General features: G+C 27.4%; 1 protein-coding gene and 1 pseudogene across 1 annotated transcript; one reads left to right on the top strand and one right to left on the bottom strand.

Moving 5' to 3' along the window:
- Window positions 1-3,143: 3,143 nt before the first annotated feature.
- On the bottom strand, window positions 3,144-4,333 carry LOC133815871 (uncharacterized; annotated as a pseudogene).
- A 663-nt stretch (window positions 4,334-4,996) lies between these two features.
- Window positions 4,997-6,224, top strand: LOC133813982 (uncharacterized). Its single transcript, XM_062247006.1, has one exon. The coding sequence runs from the start codon at window positions 5,187-5,189 to the stop codon at window positions 6,222-6,224; it is 1,038 nt and encodes a 345-aa protein (XP_062102990.1). The 5' UTR covers window positions 4,997-5,186.
- The last annotated feature ends 15,396 nt before the right edge of the window (window positions 6,225-21,620 follow it).

Genomic DNA, 21,620 nt, shown 5'->3' with positions numbered 1-21,620 from the left:
AAAAAAAAACTCATTTAAAATATTGATTACTTGTAATATTAATCATAGATAGTATATTATTTTAAATGAATTAACATTTTTTTATTAGTTGAACATAATGGAGACAGAATTTATTTTTGATTTCTTGCACTGTCACAATTAATTTGGAAGAAGGCATGGGTGACATCACAAAATAATTTGTGATTAAATGAAAACTTTGGGACCTTAAGTATTTTTTAAAAATCGTGATAATAGTACAAATAGTATATAATGTTTTATGAAAAAAAATCATTATGTATAAAATAATGTGACTAAAATTATATTAGTGGCATTTTATAATTAATTTTTTTGTCAAATTTAATTTTTAAGTATTAATAATTACAATATTTAGCTAATATATAAAACATACTATGAATAAAAGACTAACATTAAATTTTGTAATATATGTCAATTTTTTCCTATGAGGTTGCATCCGAGGTTGATCCAAGTATTTTTCTTTTTCTTTTTTGAATAATTTATCAAATTGACAGAGCAATCAAAGCTACATCCAAATCAGCATCATATAAAGTAAGGCAATCTTATGCAACCTTCAGGTTCAATGATAAGCAATTTATTATGCAACATAGAGTAACTTAGTCAACCTAACATGTAACATACAATAATTTGATGTGAAAATTACATAAGCAACTAAACAACAGTATTATGCAATTCGTTATGCAATATACATCAATCTCATATGTAAATTATAGCAAATTAAACAACTTAATATTCAATATACAAACACTTAAGCAACCTAATATGTAATATACAACAACTAATATTAATTAATCCAACTCTCACAACCTCAAATGCAAATTCAGTCAATCCATATAACAACTTAAAAATACATGCTAATTTAATCCTTATGCAAATTATGTAACTCACTGCAACCTCAAATACAAATCCAATACAACCTAAAACAACCAACTTCAAATGTAAGTTCATGCAACTCTACACAACACATGGCAACTTAAAGTCATGTGTTAATTTCATTATTATTCAACTTATGCAACCTTAAATACAATCCCAATATAACCAAAAATAACTCATTGCAACCTCAAATGAAAGCCCATGCAATTCCCAATATAACCCATGACAACTTAAAATCTCATATGCTAATTTTATCCTCAAGCAACTCATGTAACACACTACAATCCTCATGCATCCTAAAACAACTAGCTGCAACCTCAAATACAAGCTCATGCAACCTATGACAACTTAAAATCTCATATACTAATTTCATCATTAAGCAACTGATGCAACGCATTGCAACCTCAAATACAAACTCAATGCAACCTAAAATGACTCACTGCAACCTCAAATTCAAACTCATGCAACCCATGACAACTTAAAATCTCATATGTTAATTTCATCCTAAAGCAACGCATACAACCACTGCAACCTCAAATGCAACCCCACGCAACCTAAAACAATTTATTGCCACCTCAAATGCAAGCCCTTGCAACCCGATGCAACTCATGAAAACTTAAAATCCCATATGCTAATTTCATCGCTAAGCAACTCATGCAAGACACTGCAAACTCAAATGCAAACCCAATGCAACCATAAGCAACTTTTAAAAACTCATTTGTAAATTCCATACTTATATGCAACTCATGTAATACACTGCAACCTCAATGGAAGTTCAATGAAACCTAAATTAACTTAAAAAGAAAACTCATTTGTAAATTTCAACATGTTAGGGAACTATAACAACATTATTAATATGTAAGTTAATCATCTATATGCAACTTGTTAAACAACCTAATTACTATTTTAAAGCAATTAAGTCAATTTAGAAAAGAAAGCTTAAGCAACCTTAATCAACATATAAATATCATGATAAAAATATTCTAATTGAATAAATAGTGCACTAATTAATTTTGTAATTTTTTTAAACGATTAAAGCAGATAGATAATTTTATTTCATATCTCGAACAAACTTTTTCCAGCATATATCATGAGCAGAAAAACAATGTTTTAAATTTGCAAGTTGCATGTAGACAATTTAGCACCATAACTTTGTGTAAGACAATACAAATCGCAACTTTGCAAAATAAAAAAAATTAATTATGCATTAATGAATCATATTTTTATACACCATATAAATGCACTTAATTTTTTTATATACATATGTATTAATAAAAAAATCCCTTTCATTTTTTTTTCACTTTTTTATGAGTTATTTACTAAGGAATCAACTTTCAAACTATTTTAAATTAGGGAATTATTAAAATTGAGACACCATATAAAACAATTTTTTTAAATAATAATTTATCAGGCCATTTGTTAGAAAGCATGATTTAATTGCATAAATTTTATAATATGATTTAATTATTTAATTAGAGAATACATTAAAAAAAAATCTAACAACTTAATTACCCCTAAATAACTTAATTATTGTAAGAAGTTTGAGATAAATTTATCTCAAATATATCATTAATAAGAAATTTCATATTTTATAATATATCAATAATAAGAATTTTAAAAAAAAATTATGTCTATCATCTTTTATCATAATTTATTGTTATTAGATTATCAAAACGCTTATTTTTTTAATTTTTATTAATCCAACAAAACAAGTAATTTTTCTAAGGCTAAAGCTCCTATAATCATTTGCAAATCATTGCATCTCAATCAAAATATATGGCCTCTAAGGCCATCTCCAACCAACGCCATATACTACAGCAAAGATCATATTTGCTGTTTTTACTCCTCCAACTCACGACAAAGATTACTGCATATATGCTGAATTGCTACAGTACCCCAGTATATATGCTGGGGTACTGTAGCTACGGCATATGTATTTTTTTTTAATAATCTTATATATATTATTTAAGTTTAAAATTAATTTATTTTGATTAAGTTAAATTGTAAATATTTAGATTAATTATTTTTTTAATTTATTTTTGGAAGTTTTTAATTACAATTTAGATATATCATAATTATATATATTTTTTACACAATTTTAGTTAATTTTTATAATACACTCATAAAAAATAATAATTAACATTGACATATAATTTATGAAATACTTAACAAAATACAATTAAAACATTACAAATTTAAGCATACATTCATTAAAAAAAACATACATTATAAAGGTAAAATGAAATACACCAAACATAAATCGGAAATAATGACATAGATCTTAAAAAAAAGAAACTACGATAATAATTTAATAATTTGGGAAATCATTTTTCGTTCCGTCAAGATAATCAAAGTATTGACTAAAATTTCCTGGGAGGTTCGTCTCAGATCCTTGACCTTCATCTGTAGCTCCTTCTCCGTGAGCTTCATTAAATCGAGATCCTTCATTCTGAGATGCTCGATATTGAGATCCTTGATATTGAAAACCTTCTGTTTGTTCACCATATTTAGATGTTTGTGCTCTTCTTTTGTAAATTTGTCTCTTTTCATTTTGAATAAACTGGCGAAATTCTAGATCGGATATAGAATTCAAATCCGTAAATAGTATTTTATTCTCTTCTTTCATTTTAGCCAATTCAACCTTCTGTCGTCGAATTTCATTCCTTTCTGAGTTACCCTTTTCTATAACTTCGACAAGCTTTTGATTTTGCTACATTAATTTTTGAAATTGGTCATCACTTTTTTGTTTTTCTTTTGCCTTTTTTCACACCGATAGGTCGTTTACTTAAATTGGTAGTAATTTCATCGTCATTCACATTAAGATCAAATGAATTCATACCAGTGGATGCTGATGCCGATGACTGGACACCATGAGAATATGATTGGGGCGAAGTAAAATTACGATCTTCTTCTTGGATTCTAATTGGTGCACTAGTGTTGTCATTTGTAAATTTCTCAATATCTTTAAGGATCGGCCACACATGATCAAATTTGAATCCTCTGTTGTATTTTGGATATTGTGCTAATAACATCTTCGCTTGATTTAACTGTTCAAATATAAATAAGAGAATGAAGTGAATAAAAATTGAAAAAATGTTAGTGACTATAAATAAAGTATACTAATATATACTCACAATATATTCTTATGAAGCACCACTGGGATTTTTATTTTGAATTTGGTTAACGCATCCCCTTAATTTTCCAACCGCGGTAAGAATGGTCGTCATTCGAGTTTGCAAAGATCTTACAGGTCTAGGTCGAAGAAGAAACTTTTCAGACGAGTGATACTCCGCTTCAACTCTTGACCAAAACTTCTCTTTTGATTGGTATCTGCCTATGACAGGATCTTGAGACACGTCAAGATACACATGGCATAAATTCATATCTTCCTCAATCGAGTATGACGCAGTACGAATTGAAGTCATTTTGGAGCAAAATATAAGTGTTTTAGAAATATGTTGAAGGTGTGTAGTCTTCTTCAAAGAGTAATATGCACTTATATAGGGATGTAAAAATTGGATAAAGATCTGATTTGACAACACACTGCCAAGAGATAAGATAAGTTAAGATATCATATCTTCAAATGCAACGGTTGAGATCATAGTCAAAGTAATCCACGGTCCAAATCAATTCGTCAAGATTCTTATCTTTAAATTTTAAAATCTGATTTGACAACACACTGCCAAGAGATAAGATAAGATAAGATATCATATCTTCAAATGCAACGGTTGAGATCATAGTCAAAGTAATCCACGGTCCAAATCAATTCGTCAAGATTCTTATCTTTAAATTTTAAAATCTGATTTGACAACACATTGCCAAGAGATAAGATAAGATAAGATATCATATCTTCAAATGCAACGGTTGAGATCATAGTCAAAGTAATCCACGGTCCAAATCAATTCGTCAAGATTCTTATCTTTAAATTTTGAAAAATCAAAGATAAGATTATGTACACTATAAAATATGGATATCATGCAGACCATAATACACACACAAATTAGCTTTGATAAAAGATGGATTCTTATTATGGCAGTTCGTCTTATTTATCATCATCTTCTTCATCTTCAGATGATGATTATTATGATGATCTAGAAAATCAAGTGGTATGTCAAATTACTGCAAACAACAATTTTTGCATCACTCAACACCTCAATAACGATGGGTCACGCCGGGGCTCAATTCCTAGTCATATAGTTATCAACCGTGACTGGGAAAATGCTGATCGCAATCTCTTCAATGACTATTTTGCAGAAAATCCCTGGTTTAATGATTCGATGTTTCGACGAAGATTTTGAATGGGTCGTCCTTTATTCTTTCGTATATTTGATGCTATACAAAGGCATGACAATTACTTCGTCCAACGAAGGGATGGACTCGGTAAACTTGGGTTGTCCGGGTTGCAAAAGGTAACAGCTGTATTTCGAATGTTAGCATATGGTGTACCGGCAGATGCTACCGATGAGTACATAAAAATTGGAGAATCTACAGTTTTAGAAAGTTTGAAGCAATTTTTCCGTGCTGTTGTCGAGGTGTTTGGAGCTCGCTATCTACGATCACCTAACGTTGATGATGTTGCAAGGCTACTCCACATTGGTGAACGCCGGGGTTTTCCAGGAATGCTGGGTAGTTTAGATTGTATGCATTGGAAATGGAAAAATTGTCCAACGGCTTGGGGAGGACAATATGCCGGTCGTAGTGGATCCCCAACCATTATTCTTGAAGCTGTAGCTGACTATGACCTTTGGATATGGCATGCATATTTTGGTCTACCGGGATCTAATAATGATATTAATGTGCTGGAGGCATCCCATCTTTTTGTTAATCTTGCTGAAGGTATTGCTCCACCCGCTAATTATGTCATCAAAGGTAAAGAATATAATATGGGTTATTATTTAGCTGATGGTATATATCCAAAATGGTCTACTCTTGTTCAAAGCATTCACGATCCACGTGGTAAGAAAAAAAAGTTTTTTGCAATGAAACAAGAAGCATGTAGAAAAGATGTAGAACGTGCATTTGGAGTATTGCAGTCAAGATTTGCAATCGTGGTAGGACCAGCGCGCTTATGGAACAAAATGGTGTTACATGATATAATGACTTCTTGTATTATTATGCACAATATGATAATAGAAGATGAACGTGATGTTAATGCAACAATTGAAGAACGAGTCGACGTGCAAAGTCCAGAAGTGGAGATGCTAGGTGATGATGATACTCGGTTTCAAGAATTCCTTGCTCGACATAAAAAAATTAGGGATAAAGAAGCTCATACTGAACTTCGAAATGTATTAATTGAACACTTATGGGACAAGCATGGTAATTCCGAGAATTAGTTAAATTTAATCAATCTATCTACGTGTTATTTAAGAGTTAATTAAATGTAACAGTTTTTTTCTTACCTCTAGTAATGTAATATATATTTCAGTAAATTTAATATGATTTTTTTAAATTAGTGGAGTTTAAATAATTTAAATATTTTTGTCAAATTATTAATAATTTCATCTTATTAAAATAATTAGTTTGATATAATAATTGTGATGGTTTTAGTAAAATAATATAATAATAAAAAGTATTCAATTATGTAAAAAAATAATAATATAATAATGAAGAATATATTTTTTGGTATAACTTTTGGTGTTGTAGTTGGAATGGGAAAAAATAAAATGCTGAAATTTTATCATATTTGGATAGTGCAACGGCAAATATAGTGTTGTGGTTGGAGATGGCCTAATATCTCTATTGTTTATGTTTTAGTGCAACAGTTTACAGTACTCCGTAATCTCTGACATGTTAACCATTTGTTTGTCTGTGATTGATCCAAGCATACACTTGCTGGTTTTTTTTTTTTTTTTTTGTGATAACTGATTTAAAACCAAAATAAATTTTAAATAAATCAAAATAAAAATATCAATTTTAATTATTTTATTATTATAACAACACTAAAAAAAAATATTAAAAATAAACCATTTCAACCAAAAATACAAATAAAACCCAACACTAAATCTAAAATCTAGCTTAAACTTAAATTTTAAGACCCAAACTAAAAAAGAAAAATAAACTTAATTAGATGTAAATCCTAGTCTACATGCGGCCGCAACGACAACGACAACAACCATAGCAAGGATGGGATCTTGGGTTTGAAGGAAAATGTGGGAGTTTTGCGAGGACAAAGAAATGGCAATGAATTGAGTCATGGCTGGGACGGTGGAGGCCAAGCCATGACTAAGATGGAGAGGCAATGGTGTGATAATTAACGAAATATTATTAATTAATGGCCACTCCATAACAAATAAACATAAGGGATTTTATCCACTAATTTTTTTTATTAGACAATCATCTACAATGATTGCAAATGATTATTGACTTAATTTAGGGGCAAGAAAAGCCAATAAGTAATATGAACTAGAGATGAGGAAGAAAAACATCTTCCTTGGTCTAGTCCTAAAATGCAGATAATAATACCAAAAGGTAAAAAATAATTCTATGACAATGAAGCATAATAAGTTAAGTAAGCTTTTATTTTTAAAATTAAATATTTTCAAAAGATAAAACCTGCTGATCTGTTCAAGCCAACCCTCTCATCTAACCCACTCAAAATGATATCTCCCGTCATATAATCCACCCCAATCCGAGTAGTACTTTTTTTTTATTCTCAATGAGGTATTTTATTTTATAAAATAATTTTGTTTTTTTAAGAGAATTTTCATTTTATTGAAAGTAATATTATACTTAATTATTTAGTCTTTGCATTATTTTTCTGTTTTGCTTTACCAAATGAATGGAGGAAAAATGGCCGCACATATTAAGTTTTTTTTTTCAAACAAAAATTGGATTTTATAGTGCAAATCATTTCCCCACCCCTTATATTAGTAATTTTGGGGACCATATACTAATTCTAGGAGACTCATACATTATCCTCTTTTAATTGAGTCCTCGATAGTTGTGTCTCAACAGTTCTTATCCTATTAAATTTGCACATATTAAGTTATAATATTATGATGTGTCTCTAAAATATTGTTAGTGTTTGTAAGAGCACTTTCAATAGGTGCTCTATCTTATATTACAAAATACATCACAAAAATATATATTTTTTATAATTTACCTTAAATTTTTACATTATATCATTATCATATATCAGTTTTTTTATTTTTTCTATACATCATTTAAATATTATATATTTTTTAAAATACTTTATTCATTTTAAAAAAAAATAATTAAATATATAGTATTGCACTTATATATATACAAAAATTTATAAAAAAATAATAAAATATTTATAGCGTGATGAATAGTAGTATTTTACTACATAGATAAATATTATTTATTTAAGTAAAAAAAATATAAGTTTACATTACTTAGAAAGAATATTTAATAATTTTTTTTATATATACAAGACATTTTACATATCTATGTAGCTAATACACCTTTTTTCTTGTTGCTTTTGTGGATAATAAAATAAAATAAAATGAAATGGTTGGTTGGTTGGCTGGGATAAGGCTATAAAAGTGCTCTTTCTCCTTTTTCTATAGTGATTCTAAAGTGCTTTTCTTTTTGAAAGAGATAAGCTCCAAATTCGTTCATCACTACTTTATTGTTATTCCTTAGTTCTTACGATGTTTGTTTCAAATTGCATTATAAAGCCATCTTTTCTTTAGTTTCCTTTATCGTTAAACTTGTAATGACATATATATGCCAAAAAAATGCTTATATATATACGACAAAACCAAATTCGTTCCATTAATTAATGGATGTGACAACATATATAATGAATATAACTTGAAACACTTGACTAAAAATAGAGAATTTTGAGAGTTATATTTTCAAAATTTTAAAGGGATTTAACTACCATTTTTAAATATTTTTTTAGGAATATTAAAAGAAATTTTACTAACTTATATGAAAAATAATAATACTAATAATCTTGAGATGAAATTTTATTCATCACAATAATCATCACCTTATCAGAATACACGTACTAGCTAAGATATACATTATTGCCCTTATCCTAACTGACCCTTAAAGGTTATGGTTATAGATATAGACATAAACCATAGTTTTATAGCAATATGAAACTCAACTTGTCTCTGAAATTATTTCAATTATTTTATTTTTATATAACTTTATGATTGGTAAAGGCTTTGACTACAATACACCAACCACTTATCATATACATGGGCTTCATCTTTTTGATATTGTTTTTTTTTTTGTAAAAAAATGGAAAGCAACTTTTCTTAAAGTTCATTTTTTATACTTAAAACTATATAATCATACGTGCTGTGCTGATCCAAATCTACTTAATTAATTGGTTATGTTTAGTGCAAAACATTAATGAACTTGAGATCAATTGGCTCAAGGAAAGGAATGAAAAAGTAATATGTATGTAATTAATCTTTGAATTCAATATATGGTATTTCAAGTTGGGTTATGTGGGCCATTTTCAAGCAATAAAGTCTATCTAAATGGATGTACTACATCTTTGTTACTAATTAATACACCATTTTACTAATTTCTATTATGATGGCTTATATTAAACTAAGTTGCTCACTAAACAGGCACATATATATATATACATATAATATGACCATCTTTTCCAGAGCATATATTAGGTATATGAAAAAGAATTGTCCCGTTCAATAATGTCAGCAGCAGAATCATTTTGCAGTTTGCACTACACCTAACTCGTGTATCACTTTTTTTAAAGTTTGGTGACTTTGGCAGCTAAAGCGATTCAAATAGTTTATAACTTAAATTTCAAGCCAATATTTCCATATAGCAACTAAATTGAACAAGTATAGTTTGTACTAACTAGAATGAAACTTCATATATAGTACAACTATTATCATTATTTAAAAAATCATCATTATCCACTAATTAGCTTAATTACGTTTATAGACTTCTTCCTTGAGCCTTAAACTGGCTACTTCCTTTCCGACAAAAAGAAAGTGGGAAGAATGAATGAAGAACTCGCGAAGAATAGAGAATATGATAAATGGAAACGATGTATATATATATATATATATTTCAGGGTTTATACTTTTTTTGGATTTGTGTTTTTTCTCATTACTTGTTTGGACTATATATTTTGACAAATTACTTTTTGGACCCTATATTTTGTAAAATGGTTAAAATAGAACCCTAAACCCGATTTTGATCAATGTTTTTTCAACTAAAATCACAAATAATTTACTAAACTAACAATTCAGAACAAAAATAAAATCATTTTGCTTAAAAATTGTGTTGTTTTATTCAATTTTCTCTTCATCAAAATTGAGTTTAGGGTTTTATTTTAACTATTTTACAAAACATAAGGTCAAAAAAGTCATTTGTCAAAACACAGGGTCCAAACAGGTAATGGAAAAAAACACAGGGTCCAAAAAGGTATTAAAAAAATATTTGGTATTAAAAATAGAGTTAAAATAATAGAGAAAGAAAGAATTAATTGTCAAAATTACCAATTAATTATATTTAAAATTGATATATATTAACTTTTAAAAGGATAATTGTGACATATTAAAAATGTTTTTTCCTGGAGAAAGTTTTCCTCTATCACTTTTTCTCTTGTGCCAAACAATAATGAATTTGTACTCTCTTTCTACCAAAAGTCATCAAATATAGAGTAAAAGGAAAGAAACGCATTAATATTGTATACCCATTGATGGTTACTACCCATTGATGGTTACTTTAATATTAATTATTGGATTAAGATCAATGATCCATATTTATAGTTATTAATTAATATTTCTAAAAAAAATTATTTTTTCAAATTTTTGGAAGGGTTACGTGATGAAAAACGTGTATTTATTATGAAAATATAATATTGTAAACTTTTAATTTTTCAAATGCATGTCAATTTCTAAATATAGTTAGTGTCTCTCATTGGTTGGAAACAACATCAATTATGTTAAAAAAAAAATAAATTCAAAATTAATGTAGAAAAATAAATTTACCTGTTGGTGACTTGCTATACCAAGTCACTATGTTGTTATATCATCACAATTGTTAGTAGCCAGTTATGAGTAGTAACCATTGAGAAGTCTTCCATATATATATATATATATATTAGGTAGATACAACGGGCAATACAAGTTTATTTAGTTTTAAAATTATAACTACTGTCTATAATTTTAATAAAAACTGGTTTATTCTTTAAAAATATATATATATAATAGAATGAATTATAGTTCTATATAGTATATATAAATATTTATATCAATAATCTCTACATATATGACATCTAAATACAACGTTGACATATATATATGACTACATGACATATATATAAAATACAATAATGGTTAAAAAAATTAATAATAGAAATAAAATAAGAATAGAAAAAGTCATAGTGTAGATAGTAGTATGCATGCATCAACTATTTTTAGTTTCTAATGTATCTCACAATACTTTGGTGAATTTGATGAAGAAAAAGAGTTCTAATCACTTGATAAAAAATAAACTATCACAAAAATTTATAAATAAAAAAAAATGATATGAATGTCTGAATAAATATGATTTAATTATTATAAAATATCTTTAAAATATTCTATTTTAATTTATTTATTTTTGTTTAAGTTTATGTTTGTTCTATTTTTTAAATTTGGCAGTGACAAAAAAAATTATATATTATATATTTAATATAATATTAAGTTTAAGTTTAATTAAATTTTATTTAAGTTATAATATAATGATTTTATTATTTTTAAATAATTATCATTGTAAAATATCTCAAAAATATTTTATTTTAATTTGTTTAATTATTTATTTATTTTATTTTATTTTATTTTAAGTTTAAGTTGTATTTATAATCTACCGTTAAATATAAAAATATTCTGTTAAAATTAATAGAAAAAAAAAATAAAAAACTGTTAAAACCAAAAAATTTCATTACCTACACATTTTTTATACAGAAGAGATATTTTGTAGTTTATTTCGTTTATACAAAATATTGCATATATAGTGAAGGTTATTTTGGATTCGGATACAAATACTAACACGCTATAAAAGTGTAAATTTATTACTAAATTTTATTAAAAGAAAATAAATAAATGATAAATCTCATTTAAGGAGTCACTATATATAATAGTCTCATATTCTTTTGTGGGGTGTGAAACTTATCAATACAAATATTGGATATATCTGAATTTTATTTAGACTACAGATATATGTGTATTTCAAGCCTATATAGTAAATAACCAAACTAATATATAGAAAAATTAGAAAATATAACCGCGCTTCATGCAGTCTTTTGTAATTATTAAAATATATATATTTTTTTAATTTTTTTTAAAAATTATAAATAATTAAAGTTTCAAAAATAAAATTCAAACAATTTGTTGTAAGCTTGGTTTTATTTATTTATTGTCATTGTTATTTTTATTTTTATTATTAATTATACATTTTGCGTGATATTTTGTAAAAATTATAAATTATGTATAAATAAATCTATAAAATAATTAGAAAAAATATAATATATATTAATAATAATAATATAATTATTAGAAAATTAGTTATTCACAAATATCTTATTTAAAATTTAAAAAAAGTAGAATAAAAAAATTAGAAAATAGAAAGTGAAAATAAAAAAAAAAAGTGAAAAAAAGGAGAATGCTTAAAAAGAAGAATAAAAAAATATGAAAAAAATGAGAAAATAGAAAGAATGTTTTGGAGTAATTTTAGAGTGTCACATCATCTCTTTGATGTTCTCCTTTATATAAATACTAGATACAAACAACGTGCAATATGCACGTTTGCTTAGTTTTATTTATAGAATTTATTAATTATTTTTATTAAATTTATATTAATGTCATATAAATTTTAAAATAAATATCATATTTTAATTAAATAATTTATTTATTTTTGTTTAAGTCTATGTTTGTTGTAGATTTTGAATTTGGGTGTGACAACAATTGATTATGTATTATATGTTTAATGTAATATTAAATATTATACGTGGATTTTAAATTTAAGTTTCTGCTAGATTTAAAAAAAAAAAATTTGTTGCTAATTCACAGTAAATTATATTATATGTTTAATATGATATTATTATAATAAGTGAGTTTAAGTTTAATTAAATTTTATTTAAGTTATAAAATGTACAATTTTATTATTTTAAATAATTAACATTGTAAAATATCACAAAAATGTCATATTTTATTTTGTTTAGTTATTTATTATTTTAAAATAATTATCATGGTAAAATATCTCAAAAATATCATATTTTAATTTGTTTAATTATTTATTATTTTTAAAAAATTATTATTGTAAAATATCTTTAAAATATCCTATTTAAATTTTTTTAATTATTTATTTTATTTAAGTTTAAGTGTTTACAAACAATCGTTAAATATAAGAATATTCTGTTAAATATAAGAATATTATGTTAAAGTTAACATTAAAAAAATAATAAACCGTTAAATTATTTTTGTTTAAGTCTATGTTTGTTGTATATTTTGAATTTGGGTGTGACAACAATTGATTATATATTATATGTTTAATGTAATATTAAATATTATATGTGGATCTTAAATTTAAGTTTCTTACTAGTTTTTAAAAAAAAAAATAATTTGTTGCTAATTCACAGTAGATTATATTATATGTTTAATATGATATTATTATAATAAGTGGGTTTAAGTTTAATTAAATTTTATTTAAGTTATAAAATGTATGATTTTATTATTTTAAATAATATACATTGTAAAATATCTCAAAAATATCATATTTTAATTTGTTTAATGATTTATTATTTTAAAATAATTATCATTGTAAAATATCTCAAAAATATAATATTTTAATTTGTTTAATTATTTATTATTTTAAAATAAGTATTATTGTAAAATATTTTTAAAATATCCTATTTAAAATTTTTTAATTATTTATTTTATTTAAGTTTAAGTGTTTACAAACTACCATTAAATATAAGAATATTCTGTTAAATATAAGAATATTCCGTTAAAGTTAACATTAAAAAAATAAAAAACCGTTAAAACAAAAAATTTATGTTATCTACACACTTATTATATAGAAGAGATATAGATATATAGATTATTTAATAGTGATATTTTTTTTTAATTATTACCTATAGGAACTATAATATTTATAGAAAAGGAAAAACATGTTTTAGTATAAATATATAATTGTTATCCATACTTTCCAAGCAACTTAACACGCGTGTATCCTTGCAGCACAAAGTTTAACCCCTGACTAGCACACTTACCTCTTGTTAGAAATCTACCAACTTTGTACTCCTCATTGGAAATTTCCTCCACGTGTCATCACAAGAATGCATGGGACCACTGTCACGCATGTCCATCGTCCACTAACAACGGTGTCTGCTTTGAGGAATGTGTTGTCCTATTCGTACGCCCGACTAGGGCTGGGCATGGATTGGGTTGGCGGGGTTTAGAGTGTTCGAATGAGCCAACCCAATTACATCGGCTTAGAGAATTCTAACTCATTTAAAACTTTTTTAATATATAACCCAACCCTACTAATTACATTAAGGGTCGGGTTGGGTTATAACCCATTTAAAAAAACATGTCTTATTAGTTTTTTACTACTAAAACAAAAATATTATAGTTATCTGTTACACCCGGATTTCGAGCTATGTTAATTATGACCTTGAAAGTTGGATTCGCAAATCAGTGGACTCATAAGATTGGAAACATGCTCCAGGATTGTATGTCGAGCTTGCAGGATATAGACGACCTCGAAGTATTCATGATCTCGGAAGATAGCTCCGGGAACACACTCATCTTCAGGGACGACTTCGGATCAGGGGTCCCGAGCTCGACGCACGTACGATCTCGAAAGCCATGTGGCATCGGGAGATGTTTCTAGCTCGATAGATGACGGGAAACCTGGGAGGCTAAAGCCTTAGAGATACGCGATAACCACCTTGAATATCTACAAGTGTTATAAATATGAGATGTAATCCTCATTTATTATTGTAAATCCCCTAGAATCGTGGGATATTATTTGGTCAGTTATACGTCTCCTGGTCTTCAGGGGACGTTTCCTTTTATATCTGATTATAGGCATTTAAAGCCATTAATTTTATTTATACAAAAAGAGTAACTACCCAAAATATGTGGGATAGTATTCTTTAGCCTTCTCTATAAATAGAGAGGCCATGTACCATTGTAAAAGACCGAAATTCTGATCCTGGAGAGAAAACTCTGGAGAATTCATTCTTGAAGAATTCCTAGAGATAATCTTGAGTTAAATAACAAAGACTCGTGGACTAGGCAGATTTAACTGCTGAACCACGTAAAAATCGTGTGTTTACATTGTTTCATTTCAATTGGCCATTTTCAGTTATTGTTTACGTGCTCTTCTTTCACTTTTTGACGAAAAACGGCGTCAACATTATCAAAATTTCAAACACAAGTCTTAAAATTATTATAGTCATCCATTTTAGCAACTAGATTAGATAGTTCATAGAAATTTAAACAAAATGAAAACTTGAATCCATCAATCAACATAACAATGACAAAGAGTGTCTTGGGTTCTCCTTTGTTGTTGTCTTCTCCTTAAGTTTGTTGTCTACAATTCAAAAACCAAACTTCACAACTTATTGAAAATAAAAATCATTACAAAAATAACAATATTAACAAGTCATTATATTTACATTCTTAAAGAAACTCATATCCTTGTATAACATCCAAATATTCCCTTGTTTGAATTATTTTCCTTCAACTAAGATGTTCATGATATGCCAAATATACATAAAATTTTCAATTATTTCAGCACTAATTTATTTTAGCAAATAATTTCAGCAAGCAATAATTCTCAATTCCTTTGACAGTGCCAAATTGCCAATCTTTATCCTAGGGTAAAAAGAACATAGCATAAATTAGCAAATAGCAATAATATAAAATACAAATCAACAATAATACAAAAAAAAAAAACAAATAACAATAATACAAAAAACAAAATATATCTCATTATAATATGCCATTATATGCTTATGTGTATGTATATATATATATATAAAAGCAATAATATGTATATGCATATATATATATATGGAAGACTTCTCAATTGTTACTACCTATAGATGTGTACTAACAATTATGATGATGTGGCAACATAGTGATTTGGTATAGCAAGTCATCAACAAGTAATTTTTTTTACTACATTAATTTTGAATTTAGTTATTTTTTTGCCATAATTAATGTTGTTTCCAACCAATGAGAGACACTAGCTATATTTAGAAATTGACATGCATTTAAAAAATGAAAATTTTACAATATTATATTTTCATAATAAATACACGTTTTTTATCAGGTAACCCTTCCAAAAATTCGAAAAAATCAAAATTTATTTTTAGAAATATTAATTAACAACTATAAATATGGACCATTAATCTTAATTCAATGGTTAGTATTAAAGTAACCATCCATAGGTAGTAACCATTAAGAGTGCACCCATATATATATAAATAAATGATAATAACATGCATTTTTTTTTTGAGAAATCAGTAATAAGCATATATAAATATATATATATATGACATGGTAATATGTGTATGCGTGTATATATATATATATATAAGATGGTAGTAGTAATATGCGTCTATATATATATATAGATGACAATAAGCAATAACAGTACCGCTTGCCTGCCTGGAGTCGAGATGCACTTCCACTACCTGTAGCCCAGATGCCACTGTGGCACAGCGCAGAGCCCTTCGCCTGTCAAGAGTCGACTTCCTGGAGCAGAAATGCCACCGCCTGGTGCCGATAGCCCTTCGTTTGGAGCTGTCTCTGCCGCCGATGAGAGTAAGAGAGATGAGAGTGACTGTTATGTAGGGCAGAGATCTAGAGAAGATAGAAGAGAGACTAGAGAGAGGCAAGCAACGACACAAGTTCTTTTAGGGTTATTAGTAGAAAATTAGAAATAAGATAATAATGTATTATTATTAAGCTTTTAGGGTTTAGAAATTATATATGTATAAAATATATATTTTTAATATAGTATATAGGGTCGGCCCGGGTTGGGTTAATTGGGTTGGGAAAGCTTTGGGTCATGGCCGACCCATTCAAATGCGGCCTCCAGCAACAATGACCCATTAAAATTCGGGCTGCTCAAAATTTAGCTTTTTTTGGTCAATTATACGGGTTGGGTTGGCCGGTTTGGTCAGCGTAACGATTAAAATGCCCACCCCTATGCCTGACAACATAGATCTTGAGGAAAATGTGAAATCGTCCTTTAGGAACATGTACCCACCTCTTGATACTTTTTTTGTCAATATGCAATGCTAGCTCATTAAGCCCCTCGAGCACTTGGAGGAGCTGCTCAGGAATACCAAATGTCATTACCCTATACCTTCACACTCTGCATAAAAAGCCCATGGGCCATGCACGTGAAATATAGAAGAAATTACATTTTATATGAGATTTATAATAGAGTGTGCAAAAATATAGTTTTTTTTTAAAAAAAAAGTTAATCTATGTTTTTTTTAAGAATTTTCACTTTTATGGGTTTATTTTCTCATATTTTTGTATAAAAATTGGTTTATGCCATAGTTTTACTCTTAATCAAGTATTCTTAATTTGGAAGGGTATGTTTTTAATTTTATTATTATTTTTTTAGCTTATTTGTTTTTTTATATACTAATTTTATATTATTTTTTTGGTTGTTTTGAAATTTTTTTGTTTGTAATACAAATTGTTTTTAAAATTATTTTTTATTTATTGTAAACATTTTTTCCTTTTTTTAGATTGTACGTTTCTTTTTTCAAATCCTGGGTAAGTTAGGTAACTAGTTACTTAATTGATCTTTGACAGTTATGTTACAAAAAATCCTAGAGCTAGGATAATTAACATGTACCAGGAGGGGTAGCCAGTTATCCTAAGAGGAACAACTTTCTATCATAAGAGGAGTAATCAGTTACCATAAGAGGAGTGACGAGTTACTCATATTAAATATGAAAAGAAACATCAAATTTGAAGGAAAAAGAGGAAGAACACTTCATTAAAAAAGGAAGAAGAAGTAACTATGATTTTAGTAATATAGGTAACCAGTTACCATAAAGAACTCATAAATATACACACACCAGAATGTGAAGGTAACCAGTTACCCCAAGAAATATACACACAAAGAACGTAAAGGTAACCAGTTACCCATTCACGTTTTCATATTTTTATTAGTTTTCTTTCCAACTTTTGGTATTCCTATAAGTGTTATAGTAAAAAGAAAATGCTGAAAAAATTGATTTGAATTTTTTTTATATAGTGGAAAACTATTAAAAAAATTACAATAATAAAAATAATAGTAAATTAATTATGTAATGTTAAAATATATGTGTGAAAAAATGAAAAAAAAAAAAAAGGAAAATGGAATGAGAAAAGAATAAGTACAAAAATGAAAAAAAAAGACAAAAGAAATGATGAAGGAAAAAAAACAGATGACTAAATAAAAATGAAAAGAATAAGAAAAATAATGGAAAAATGAAAAGAAAAAAATATGAATGAAAAAATTGGTAGAAAAAAATGAAAACAAAATGGAAGAAGAAAAAAATCTCATATGTGTGAAAAAAATGGAAGGAGAAAATAATAAATACAAAAATGAAAAAAAAATAGAAGGAAAAAAAAAGAAAGAAAAAGAAAAAAAAAAGAAAGAAAACTGAAAAATTATGAAAAACAAAACAATACAAATGAAATAAAAAAATATATAAATGAATAAAAATGAAAAGAAGAAGAAGAGGAGGAATGGAAAAATGAAATGAAAAAAAAAAGAAGGGAAAAATTGGTTGAAAAAAAAAGAAAAAGGGAAAAATACAAGAAAAAATAAGTAAGGAAAAAAAGAAAAAAATAACTGTAAAAATAATCAAAAAATGAAGGAAAAAATTAAAAATTTTAAAAAATAAAAATAAATTACCTTCAAAATCAAATAAAATATAACTATGATAAAAAAATGTGGCATTTCCATATTTTAGTTAACTACTAACTGTGTGTTGTACCCAGTTTTCGAGCCATGTTAAATATGACCTCGAAAGCTGGGTTCGTAACAAATGAACTCGTATAGTTTGAAGTATGCTCCAGGACTAAATATCGAGCCTGCAAGACATAGATGACCTTGAATATGGTGACCTCGAAGTGTTCATGATCTCGAAAGGTAGCTCCGGAGACGCATCCATCCTCAGGGATGACCTCGGATCAGAGGTCCCGAGCTCGACGCACAGACGATCTCGAAAGCCATGTGACCTCGGGAGATGTCTCTAGCTCGAAAGCTGACGAGAAACCTGGGAAGCTAAGGCCTTGGAGATATATGATAAAAACCTTGAATATCTATAAGAGTTGTCTATACGAGATGTAATCCTCATTTATTACTGTGAATCCCCTAGAATCGTGGGATATTATTTGGTCAGTTATACGTCCCCTGGTCTTCAATGGACGTTTCCTTTTATATCTGATTAGGGGCATTTAAGGCCATTTATTTTATTTACACAAAAATAGTAACTACCCAAAATATGTGGGATAGTATTCTGCAGCCTTCTCTATAAATAGGGAGGTTATGCACCATTGTAATGGACCGAAATTCTGAACCTTGAGAGAAAACTCTGAAGAATTCATCCTTGAAGAATTTTCAGAGATAATCTTAAGTTTAATAACAGAGACTCGTGGACTAGGCAGATTTAACTGCTGAACTAAAAATCGTGTGTTTGTATTGTCATATTTTAATTGGCCATTATCAGTTATTGTTTACGTGCTCTCCTTTCACTGTCGACGAAAAACGGCATCAACACTGTGTTTCTCATACTTTAATTTTTTCTTTAATAAATTTTCCCATACAAATTAATAAAAGTATAATTTTCATAATTTTACACATTGATGATACAAAAGCAATATTTTTGAAAAATTTCCTGAAATATATCTACTAAACACCTAGTGTTGACGCCGTTTCTCGTCAAACAGTAAAAGAATAGCACGTAAACAATGAATGACAATGGCTAAACGAAATAAAACAAATCAAACACGCGATTTTTACGTGGTTCAGCAGTTAAATCTGCCTAGTCCACGAGTCTCTGTTATTAATCTTAAGATTATCTCTGAAAATTCTTTAGCATGAATTCTTCAGAGTTTTCTCTCAAGGATCAGAATTTCGGTCCCTTACAATGGTGCATGGCTTCTCTATTTATAGAGAAGGATGCAGAATACTATCCCACATATTTTGGGTAGTTACTCTTTTGTGAATAAAATAAATAGCTTTAAATGCCTATAATCAGATATAAAAGGAAACGTCCCTGAAGACCAGGAAACGCATAACTGACCAATTAATATCCCACGATTCTTGGGGATTTACATTAATAAATGAGGATTACATCTCATATTTATAATACTTGTAGATATTCAAGGTGATTATCGCGTATCTCTAAGGCTTTAGCATCCCAGGTCTCACGTCATTGTTCGAGCTAATGGCATCTCCCGAGATCACGTGTCTTTCGAGATCATACATACATCTAGCTCGAGACCCCCGATCCGAAGTCGTCCCTGAAAATGAGTGTGTTCTCGGAGCTACCTTTCGAGATCGAGACCATTTTGAGCTCATATATTCGAGGTCATATATCGTACTTTGCAGGCTCGATATACAATCTTGGAGCATACTTCAATCCTTACGAGACCATTTGTTGCGAATCCAACTTTCGGAGCCATAGTTACCATGGCTCGAAATCTGGGTATAACACCTAGTAAAAGCCCTTGTAAACCCATAATTACTTACGAATTAGCTACACTAATGTGAATTAGCTATAATGAAGCTCTTAACCCCCAAGTCGTCTATAAATAGGGTTGGGGATTTACTTGTAAATGATCAAAACTTTGGCGCATGCAAAAATGTTGCTAAAATACTGCGAGAACTTGAGCCTTACAAGTTCTTCATTCTTAATACAATTGACTTGTAGACTAGGATTGATTAATAACCTGAACCACGTAAAATTTGTCTCTTCATAATCTCAAGTTCTCATCTTCTTTACTTGTTAGTTGACAAAAAATTCACTCAACAATAATATTATCGTATTTATATATTTATTTATCTTTAATAATATGTATATGAAATTGAATTTATGTAATATATATTTTAAATAAGAAACAAACATTTAAACAAATAATAAAAATAAGGACAAAATACTTGTTTTTCTTATAACACTTGTAGACTTTTGCCTCTCGAGCTTTTTTGCTTGGAAAAATATTTCCCGAACTATAACATTTGTAGACTTTTACCCCTTTCATCCAAAATAGTAACGGTTTGCTGATGTGACAGTTAAAAAATATTAAAATTTATTTTTTATTAATTAATTGATTTTAAATTAAAAAAATAAATAAAAATCATTTTAAAAATAAAAAATTAATAAAACTAATTTCAAATTTATTAAATTATATCAAATCCAATAAATAAAAAATCAATAAATACCAATAATTTTTAATGTAGTTATAATTTAAAAATACTAAACTCAATATTTCTTAACTAAATTATACTTTGAACTAAATTAAATTAAAATATTTAATTTTTTGCTTGATTGTTTTCTAGATGTATTTAATTATCTACATTTGAAGTATAGATTTAGTTAAGGTTTTAATTTAATTTATTTTAAAGATTTTAATTTAATTTAGAAATATTGGTTTTAATTTTTTTTGTTGACGTCGTTTTTCGTCAACTTAAAACATAGAGCAATTAAACAACAAGAACTATGATGCAGATAAATAACACAGAATAACAACAAGAGTTTTACG

The sequence above is a fragment of the Humulus lupulus genome, chromosome 2, assembly GCF_963169125.1.
Source record: "Humulus lupulus chromosome 2, drHumLupu1.1, whole genome shotgun sequence".
In the NCBI taxonomy this organism is placed as follows: Eukaryota; Viridiplantae; Streptophyta; class Magnoliopsida; order Rosales; family Cannabaceae; genus Humulus; species Humulus lupulus.
Note: the sequence above shows the minus strand (reverse complement) of the source record. Positions and strands in the feature narration are given on the sequence as shown.

Coding starts and splice junctions, on each gene's coding strand:
- LOC133813982 (XM_062247006.1), top strand. CDS start 5,187: ATGGGTCGTCCTTTATTCTTTCGTATATTTGATGCTATACAAAGGCAT.